The sequence below is a fragment of the Rhinolophus hipposideros genome, assembly GCF_964194185.1.
Source record: "Rhinolophus hipposideros genome assembly, chromosome: 9".
In the NCBI taxonomy this organism is placed as follows: Eukaryota; Metazoa; Chordata; class Mammalia; order Chiroptera; family Rhinolophidae; genus Rhinolophus; species Rhinolophus hipposideros.
The window spans coordinates 90,521,759-90,532,740 of NC_138055.1; the positions used below are offsets into that span (position 1 = coordinate 90,521,759).

The window sequence follows — 10,982 nt, forward strand, 5'->3', positions numbered from 1 at the left end:
ACATAAAAGCAATTATTTGCTTAGTTGCTGAATGTATATTTTTGGGTAGGGCTCAGCAGGGATGGCTCTTCTCCATTCCAGGCAGTATCAGCTGGGGGCAGCCAGAGGAATACATCCAGGATGGTTTACTCACATGACTGGCAGGTTGGTGCTGACTGGGGCTTAGGAACTCACTGGGCCTGGGGGACTCCAGTTTCCTCCAGATGGACTGTACTTGGGTTTCTTTACATCCTGGTGGCTGGGCTCCCAGAGTGAGAATCCCAAGAGAATACAGTGGAAACTGTAGTGCCTTTCATGGTCTGCCTGGAAGTCACCGAGCATCACCTTGGCTGCATGCTGTCGGTTAGCCAGGCTCCAGTTTGACCCAGGCTCAAAGAGAGGAGCCAGGCCCTACCTCTCCATGGGAGCAGTGTCTAAATTTGCAGATGTGTTTAAAAACTGCCACAGTGAAGCTAGTGGGATCAGGACTAAGGGAGGGTGGTGACGGGTAAGGGCAGAAACAAAGGAGTGGTAGGAGATGAAGCTAGAGGAAAGGTAGACTGTATCCAGATTATGAAGGGATGTATTAGTCCTTCTAAAATCTAACTTAAATATCACTTACTGCAACTCCATAGCCATTGAAAAGTATTGATTTATCAGTGTGGCAGAACAGGGGCACAGAAGACGGGAAGGAAAAAACCAGGGAAGTAAAAGATATAGTATCTAAGCTAAGCTCCTTTGTGCACAGACCACAAATTCACATTATTTCCATAGCTCAGTGAGCACTGGTCAGTTTTCCCCAAGCTCTACCATTTAGGGAGAAGCTTGGGGAAAAGTATGTGTGCATCGCCTCCCGATATCCCCCTCCCCCCTGGACCCCTTCCACCCTCCCCCTGCAACCATCCCCCTCCTGCCCTTCTCCTGCCCCTGGTCCCCCTCCCACCTTCCCCCTACTCTTGGTCCCCTTCCCACCTCCCCCCTGCCCCTGGTCCCCCTCCTGCCCTCCCCCGCTCCTCCACAGCCCTTGTTCTGTTTCTTGATGACTGTCCATGTGCACTGGGTTCTCAAGAGCTCGGCTTAGGCCGGAGCTCACTCGTCTCTGAGTTTTCCCTGCCTGAGCAACAGGACAGACAAAGAGAATGGATCAGAGCTTCCGCTTATTCTGCAGCAGACTACAAGTCTGCATTTCTCAGCACTCCGTGCCATTTTTCTTCCGTTCCTGAACAGACAGTATGAGCACACACAAAAATGCATTTGAGGCACTGTGTCTGGGTCTAGATTCCCCATTGGTCATCCAATACCCTCCCCACCTGTTTCAGGGGATAGTGAGGCTCAATGAGGCAACGTAGATATATTTTGTTGACAAAACGTAAAATATTTTATCAGGGATTTCATAATCTTTTCTTTAGCAATGGAATCCTTTCTTCCATAGAAACATTTGCAGAGCCAAATAAAGCGATTTCAGTTAATGGCAGCTCCATCCATCTAGTTGCTCAGGCCAAAAACTTTGGAGTTAGTTGTGAGTCCTCTTTCTCATGCCTGCTCCATCCGGGCCTTCAAGAGATCCTGCCAGTGCTTCCTTACAAATGTATCCAGAATGCAGCCATTCCTCCCACTCCCTGCCGTGACCCTGGCCAAGCCACCACTGTTCATTCCCTGGGTGACAGCAACAACCTTCCTACTGCTTATGCTGGCTGTCTTCTGTCTGCCTCTCCACAGCGAGGCGCTACCCTCTGCCCTGCTCCGTGCCCTTGGAGTCTTATCTGCTCAGATCCCCTCTGCGGAGTCCCGTGCCCTCTGGCTTCCATTGAGCTCAGCCACAGTGAGCCCTGGCAGGAGCCTGGAAAGAAAGCAAGGTTACCTCTGGTTGGTGGTGGCTCGCAGCCCAACGTCGCTGCTTGGCCCCTCTGCGTGACTTTCTCCCTGTGTTAGTCAGGGTTCCACAGAAACAGAACCCATACGATGTATATGTAGAGAGAAAGAGATTTATTACAAGGAATTGGGTCATGTGATTTTGGAGGCTAAGCCTCAAGCTCTGTAGCCAGGAAGCTGGAGACTCAGGAGAGCAGATGGTGTAGTTCCAGTTGAGTCTGAAAATGTGAAAACCAGGAGAAGTAAAACCACGTTTCAGACCAAACGTGGCAGGCTTGAGACCCAGGAAGAGTTGCAATGTTTCAATTAGAGTCAAAAACAAGGAAAAAAATTGATGTCCCAGCTTAAATACTGTCAGTCAGGAGGAGTTGTCTCTTACTTGCAGGAGGGTCAGCCTTTGTTGTCTTCAGGCCATCAACTGATTGAATGAGGCCCACCACATTAGGGAGAGCAATCTGCTTTACCTGAGACTATAGATTTTAATGTTAATCTCATCCAGACACACCCTCACCAACATGGCCAGAATAATGTTTGACCAACTATCTGAGCACCTTGGACCTGTCAAGTTGACAGATAAAATTAACCGTCACATGCTCTTTAGACTTCAGTAGTAACTGCTGCCTCCGTGTGACTTGGAAGGAGATAATAGCTCAGCTGCTCCTTGCCCTGGGTTAGGTTAGGTTACCCTGTGTTTCCTCTGCATCCATCCATTTGAAAGAAACTTTTCTCCAATTATCCCACTACGTGTGTCCCACCTGCTGGGCCTTTGGCTCATAGCTGGTCTCCCTTCCCTGCTCCTGCCCCTCTCAGCGTATTCTTAACACAGCACAGGGCTCCTTCTAAAATGTAAGTGAGATCATGTCACTCCTCTGCCCAGAAGCGCCCAGTGGCTGCCCACCTTACTCGGAGTAGAAGCCAAAGTTCCCGCCACAGCCCCCAAGACTTCACAGGAGCAGGACCTGACTCCTCCCAGCCTGCCCTGCTCCTGCCCTTACCCAGTGGCTTCTCATGGCCCCTTGAGCATGCCAGACCTGCCCCCACAACACAGCCTTGGAGTGGGCAGTCATCTGCGTGGCTCTGCCTGTCCTGCTGCCCCTCCAGTAGCCAGCTCCCTCATCTCAGCCAGGAAAAGATGGTATACTTGAATTGGGTGACTTGTGAGAAGTTTAATAAAGGAACTATTTGCAGAGGTGTGGACAGGGTATTTGGGGAAACCACAGGGACACTGCAGTATCCTGGGCTGGAAACAGTGGAGAGTCGATCCCTGGGCCTGAGGGGAGGAGAGGAGGGGAAAGTCACTGGAGCCGGTGGAGAAGGAGCTGTATAGACAGAGCTGTCCCACAGGAATCAATGGCGGCCTCAGGATGCGTCCTGTCGGTGGCAACCTCCTCCCCCAACACTAGATGGGGCTGGACGATTAAATGTCCCCTCTCCTTCCCCTCCTCTGCAGATCTCCTGGTGGTGCCCACATCTGGTAAAGCCTCCTGAAAGCCTGAGAGAAGGAGCCCGTGGATGGAGCCACCCAAGTCCACTTCCCCGCGGAGAGAGCTGGTGGAGGGGCAGATTGAAGACACCCGGCATGAGATCGCTCAGAAAATCACCTTTTATGATGAAAATGTTTCTGCAGTGAGGTAGTGCAGCTGATGCCCAGCTCTGCGTATGAACTGTGCACTTCCACGAGGTGAAGTTTATGTGAATTACATTTCTAGTTTTTAAAAATGCTTTTTTTAAAAAAAATTTTATTGGGGAATATTGGGGAACAGTGTGTTCTCCAGGGCCCATCAGATCCAAGTCGTTGTCCTTCAGTGTTGTTGTGGAGGGCGCAGCTCAGCTCCAAGTCCAGTCGCCGTTTTCAATCTTTAGTTGCAGGGGGCACAGCCCACCATCCCATGCGGGAACTGAACCGGCAACCCTGTTGTTCAGAGCTCGCGCTCTAACCAGCTGAGCCATCCGGCCACCCCTAAAAATGCTTTTTAAGAGTTGCCTTTTCAATGATGAATCTTCCCTGGCTGTGGGGTCTAAAACGTCACCTGCCTCCAACGTTTCCTATTCGTCTTCCCAGCATCTCTTCTTCCCTTCGTGGTTGCGATCAAACGTACCACATGCAGTATTTTCCTTATGTCGTGCTGGCCTGTCCTATCTCCTCCACTAGAGTGTAACTTCTGTGAGGGCAGGGACTGTGGTCCCTAGTGTACTCAAATTTATAAAAACAGAAAGCAGAATGGTGGTTGCCAGTGGCTGGGGGAGGGGTAATACGGGGTGTGGGAGAGGGGAGGTAGTGTTTAATGGGGACAGAAGTTCAGTTTTGCAAGATGAAAGGAATTCTCTGGTGATTGGCCACATAGCAACATGAAAGTACTTTACACTATTGACCTTTACACTTAGAAACGGTTAAATGGTAAATTTTGTGGTTTTTATTTTAAACCACATTTTTTTTTTTTTATTGGGGGAAAGAATGAGGATGTCCTGGGTAGAGCCAGGAGTTTGGACCCTGGCTCTGTTTCCCAGAGGTGCTTTTCCATTTTAAAATTTCCATTGCTACAAAATGCAGTTCTGGCGGGATTCTAGAGCTTTCAAAGGGAGAGTAATGTTGACGTTCCTATGCCTGTAATCATGGTTCTGACAAGTTTTACTCCTCGAAAAGGAAGACAAAGGGAGAAACACGGCTAATGAGCAACATGCTGTGGTCTAACTCACACACACAAACTCCAACCCCCACACACCTCCTCCAACCCCACACACACCTCCTGCAACCCCACACACCTCCTCCAACCTCACACACCTCCTACACCCCCACACACCTCCTGCAACCCCACACACCTCCTCCAACCCCACACATACCTCCTGTAACCCCACACACCTCCTCTAACCCCACACACCTCCTCCAACCCCACACACACCTCCTCCAACCCCACACACCTCCTCTAACCCCACACACCTCCTCCAACCCCACACACACCTCCTCCAACCCCACACACCTCCTACACCCCCACATACATCCTCCAACCCCACACACCTCCTCCAATCCCACACACCTGCTACAACCCCACACACCTCCTCCAACCCCCCACACACCTCCTTCAACCCCACACACCTCCTACACCCCCACATACATCCTCCAACCCCACACACCTCCTCCAATCCCACACACCTCCTCTAACCCCACACACCTCCTCCAACCCCACACACACCTCCTCCAACCCCCCACACACCTCCTTCAACCCCACACACCTCCTACACCCCCACACACCTCCTCCAACCCCCCACACACCTCCTTCAACCCCACACACCTCCTACACCCCCACATACATCCTCCAACCCCACACACCTCCTCCAATCCCACACACCTCCTCTAACCCCACACACCTCCTCCAACCCCACACACACCTCCTCCAACCCCCCACACACCTCCTCTAACCCCACACACCTCCTCCAACCCCACACACACCTCCTCCAACCCCACACACCTCCTCTAACCCCACACACCTCCTCCAACCCCACACACACCTCCTCCAACCCCACACACCTCCTACACCCCCACATACATCCTCCAACCCCACACACCTCCTCCAATCCCACACACCTGCTACAACCCCACACACCTCCTCCAACCCCCCACACACCTCCTTCAACCCCACACAGCTCTTCCAACCCCCCACACACCTCCTCCAACCCCACACACACCTCCTCTAACCCCACACACCTCCTCCAACCCCACACACACCTCCTGCAACCCCACACACCTCCTCTAACCCCACACACCTCCTCCAACCCCACACACACCTCCTGCAACCCCACACACCTCCTCTAACCCCACACACCTCCTCCAACCCCACACACACCTCCTCCAACCCCACACACCTCCTCTAACCCCACACACCTCCTCCAACCCCACACATACCTCCTCCAACCCCACACACCTCCTCCAACCCCACACACACCTCCTGCAACCCCACACACCTCCTCTAACCCCACACACCTCCTCCAACCCCACACACACCTCCTCCAACCCCACACACCTCCTCTAACCCCACACACCTCCTCCAACCCCACACACACCTCCTCCAACCCCACACACCTCCTCTAACCCCACACACCTCCTTCAACCCCACACAGCTCTTCCAACCCCCCACACACCTCCTCCGACCCCACACACACAACTTGCCACACACGACAAAGAAACACAGCTTGGAGTCTGGTGACAAGTCAAACATCAGCCTAGTGTTTACCTGGATTTGCTGGTGCAGTGGTAGTAGGGACATCAGGCCCTGACTTGTCCATTCTGCCCAGAGAGTCTCAGGCATATGAAAGCCCCAGGCAAAGGGCACCGGGTTAATTAGAGGCTGGCCTGGCTGGCAGCTGGCTTCACAGAGAGGGCCCCTTGGGCAAGGTATTCATAAATACCTTGAAGGGAAATTGTTAGAGGAAGAGAGAGAGAGAGAGAGAGAGAGAGAGAGAGAGAGAGTTTGGGGAGTGGAAGGAAAGGCAGGGGAGACTGAGATAGGAAGAAACGGGAAGAAGAGGTCTCTGAAGAGATTTAAGAGCTGGAGGACCATGTGGTGGTAAAGGAGTTGGTGAACTTCCGTAGCTCTCTACGTTTCCCTCCAGCTCGCAGCCCAGGAAGAGTGCAGAGGCCTCAAGAGGAAATCCAAGCTTCAAGGAACCAGCTTTCAGAGGGAAGATGAAATTCCTCCTGATAGTACTTCCCTCGCTCAACTGGTAAGTGAGCCAGGATCACGTGCTGCCGGTTCTGCCACGTCATGAGTGGGCTCCAGGACCCCACATAAACACAGGGAAACGGGGGCGGTGTGGCAGTTTGACATTGTCCCTGCCAGGGGCTGACGAGCATCTGTGGGTCAGCAGCGTCACTGCAGGGACATGGACGAGGACCACAGCGGCTCCTGGTTCAAGTCTGAGCACGTGGGCTGGTGTTGAGGCACCAGGTGGGGCTCCAGAAACTGCTGGGGAGCATGGTGAGTGCCCACCTGGGGAAGGAGTTGGGTTTCGGCTCTGCCCCTACCTAGAGATGACTGGGGCCTGTCTGGGCCTGATCCTTCCTTGTAGGCTGGAGAGGCTTGCACTAATGTGGTGTGCGGGGGTCCCCACAAGCTGCCTTGGCCTCCTGCCCCACCGCTGATCACCTCTGTCTGAAGAGTGTTTACATTTGTTCAGCCCTGGTGAGTCCCAGATCCTCTCAGGAGGGGCTATCCAAGTGAGTATGGCCAGAGAGAGGACACCAGCAGCTCTAAGAACAGGGGCTGCTACGCTTGATTTAATCTGCAGACAAACCTGTAAGCCTCCTTTTAAATAGGATAAACATCCTGTTGCAATCTTAAGTATACTAGTAATTTGCTTAACAAACTTTATAGGCAATGAGAGAGGTGAGGCTGTGGTGCCCAAGGTTCTGGGTTTGAACTTGAGCACAGTTTCTTTCTTACTCTGTTCTCCCAGGCAGCTCATTTTTCTGACCTGTGAAATAGGGAGGGTCTGTGTCAGGCAGGCATGCATTCAGCTGCAAGTAACAGGAAACGTAACTGACAAAATAAGGACTTGTGAGCACGGAGCCAGAAGTCTGGAGTCGGCAGTTGCTGGTCTTGGTTCAGTGCTCCGTGATGCCCCAGAGGTCCAGCTGCCCCCTCCTCCACCCTTCCCTTCCCAGGATCCTTTGCACGCTGTGTCACCTCACTGTCACGAGATGGCTGCTGCCATTCTCAACATCACGTCCTAGTTCAAGGTAGGGGCACGGAGAAGGGCCATGCTGGGTACTTCTGTTCTTTTTTATTATGAAGGCAAAAACTTTCCCCAGAACCTTCCACCCCCACCACCAGCAAACTTATGTCTCTGTTCCATTGGCCAGAAGTGGGCCACGTTGTCACCAGGGGCTGAGAAGTTGGCTGGAAAGACAACAGGACAGTCCCACCTGGCCTAACAAATCATGATGTCTTGCCTGGGTCTGACTGTTGTCATCAATTCAAAATGGGAGATTGGGTATTCTGTGGACGATAGGTCTGCTTCACTCCCTCGAGTGGTAAATGAGATTCTGCATGTAAAGCAGAGTCATCCTTGGCACCAAAAGCGTTCTTTATTATTATTTACATATAGATTATCTTCCTACACAAGGATTGACGGGCCTTTCCTTTCAGGACACGTTCAAGGGAGCTGGCACAGGGCATGCCCCCTCTTCTCCAGAGAAAACGAGGCTCTGCCAGGGAGCGGGGAGGGCTCCACAGTGGGCTGAGGCCCAGGTGTCTGGGGGCCTCTGTGGTTTGGCGCACTGGAACGAGCTGCACCCACCTAGGGCTCAGAAGGCCTGGCTTCTCATCCCCACACGATACTAGTCACCTGCACGATGGGGCCTTTTCTCTCTTCATTTTGTCATCTATATACAATAATGTATTTGATTCTCATAAGACAGGACCGTATCAGATGGTGGATGTGAGAATGTGACGTTCTACGTGAATGCGAGACATTTAAATCCTTGTGGGCAGAAGCAAGGTGCCCGCCTCAGGGAGCAGAGTGGACACAGAGGTTGGGGCGGGGGCAGTGGGCACACACCCTGCAGGGCCCACTTCCAGCACATGTGTGCAGCACATACTGATGAACGGAATTCCATACACATTAAAACACTTGTAAGGTGTCTGCCAAGGTGGGCCCAGGTGACACCTTGCAAAAGACACAGCACAGATAAGGGGCAGCACTGTGGCTGAGGTCAGCTGGCCCACAGCACAGGGGTCTTGGCAATTCCCATCATGTCAGGTCAAGAGGAAGTTTCCAGGGCTCTGTCCCCATGTGCAAATGTGTAAACTATACGATGTCAACTGCCCTTGGAAAATACCCCGCTGTCCTTTAGAGGTGGCTCTCTTCATGAGGACCATGTCACTACAGGGACTGGCTGCAAAGTCACTTCCACTCCTAGTGTTCCCACCTCTTTTGGGTCAGTCACGCTGTGACTGAGCAGTGAGACCACACTGAGGAGGGAAATGGGGGGAGCAGAGGGGTCTGGGCGGCACCCCAGGGAGAGACCATTGGGTGCCCCAGGAGGCCAGAGTGGAGAAGGAAGGCCCTTGGAAAACAGCTGTGTACCTCACTGTAAACTTGCTCTTCTGCAGTCGTGAAGCTCAGATCCCTGAAGAGGTGGGGCAGCCTGCAGCCTGCATGTCTAGGGTCCACCCCAGCAATGTCAGAATGAGCACCTGGTCAGGCAGCCAAGACCGGAGTGGAAGTCGGTCCCACTGGCCACTCCACTGCCTACGTCTGAAATATTACATGAGCTTAAATTTAGAATCATTCAGCTGTACCCTGGCAATATGGCTCTCAAACCCCAACCTTGTCGTTAAAAACACCGGGGCCCATGCCAACCAGAGGAGGGGTTGGGAGTGGTGTTGAAACGCAGCCGTGTTCAGCTAGCATCGTGGTGCTGAACCCCACATGTCACAGCGGGCTGGAGGAGTGGAGGCAAAGCAGCAAGCGCAGGAGCAGGCTGGCCTGGCAGGAAGCCAAACGTGTCCCCGGAGAGCCAGGCAGGTCAGGTGAGGACACCTGGTCTGGGCTGGAAGCTTGCTCAGAAATTACAGCTCAGTGCTTCAGAGACAGCATTCCAGAAAGGCCAGAAAGGGCCTGTCCCGTGCCCACTTGTGGATGTCACCCAGGGTCAGCAGTATACAGGGCGAAAGAGTGAGGAGGTCTGGCAGGAGCCAGGTCTGGCCAGGCTGTTTTTGAAGCCATCTGGAAGGGAAATACTGCCTTCACTGCCGCACTGGTGTGTAATTCCAATGAGCCCACTGAGCCCGGAAGCTCTCACCTCATGCTGCCGGCACGTACCTGAGTGAGGCAAAGCCTTGTCAGTTACTCCTGGACACTGAGTCAGGTACAATACTCTGTGAAGAGTACTTGTGCTCATCAGTGGGCCCTCGATCCCTTGGCTGGCTGTCCTCCAGGGCACGTCCCAGGTTTTGCTTGGCGTTCCAATTCACAATGCTCTTGGTTACATCTCAGAGGATTGGGGAAGGGGCTTCCTGTCTCTACCTTGGGGAAACAAAGTCATGGAAGACCAAGTGGCAAATGAGAGTTGGAGGTGCTCTCATTTCTTCTGGACTCTCGATTTCCTCCTCAGGGTGACAACCGCAGGTGTCAGGAGGCTGAGCGAGGTGCGCAGCATGCCTCCAAGCTGCTCGGCACACAGCAAGCACTCACTAACACTGTGGTCCCCACGCTTCTCCTTGGCACTGTCACCATGCTCACACGGTGGCCACAGCCCGTGATCAGTCACCGCCATGCAGGCAGGCGGCCTCACTGGCGAGACTGTGTGCAGCAGTAGCCCTAGAGCTGGGGGCGGTGACATCTGTGCAGCCTTCCTTTCACTGGCATCAGCACCTATGCTGAAGCAGCAGAATGAGAGGTGGAGGTGAGGAAACAAAAAGCAGTTATTGGTTCTGATAAATCCCCAAAGCATTTTTGGGAAGCACAGCTAGAGCTATTCTCAGCTAGAAGTTCATCGTTCTAAGCCTAAGCCATATCCTCATTTCCCTGAGGGAGAAGGGGAGAAGGGTGGGAATGGAGGGCTGAGAAGGAGAGAGAGGAGGTGGGGTGAGGGCTGAGGAGGAGGGGAGCAAAAGGGGAGGAGGAGGGAACCAGATGGGCATGCTGATAATTAGGTGTTTGCCTGGGCTCACTTGTCTGCGTGACCACTGGCGTCTGAGGCCCCTGGGCCTCCATCCTGTTTCACAGCCTCCACTGGTTCCCATGAAGAAGCCACACTGCACATACCTTTCTCCAAAACCATACTCCTCATTTTCTCCCCCTTCTCTAACGCTGTTCACTTCTACTAGTCCCCGCACCCCTGCACTTCTCGTTTCTCAATTACTCTTCATCTCTTGCCAACACTCAGCAAAGCTTCTTGAGCACCTGGCATCATTAGGACTCAGAGCCACAGGGTGGTGGTAAGTTCTTGCCCTGGGGGTAGCTCACGGGCTGCTGAGGAGGCGGACACAAAAGATGGCCCCGGGGCCAGCGCAGCTAACTCTCCCTGGGTCTCTGCCCTTTGCTCCACATAATGTGTTCTGTGTCCTTGTGACTGCAGCTGAAGTCTGGCAGTCAGCCCCCGTATATCCTGAATGCCCATTAGGTCCTCA

The 10,982-nt window shown here is 53.1% G+C and overlaps 1 protein-coding gene across 1 annotated transcript in view; it reads right to left on the reverse strand.

The window, feature by feature from the left end:
- The window catches only part of CACNA2D4 (calcium voltage-gated channel auxiliary subunit alpha2delta 4), a gene marked incomplete at its 5' end in the record, with an annotated part of 135,071 nt that extends 124,945 nt beyond the window's left edge, over positions 1–10,126 (reverse strand). Inside the window, one exon of the mRNA XM_081058997.1 lies at positions 10,045–10,126. Within this exon, the coding sequence (XP_080915123.1) occupies positions 10,045–10,126 (82 nt within the window). The remainder of the gene's footprint in view (positions 1–10,044) is intronic.
- Positions 10,127–10,982: the final 856 nt, after the last annotated feature.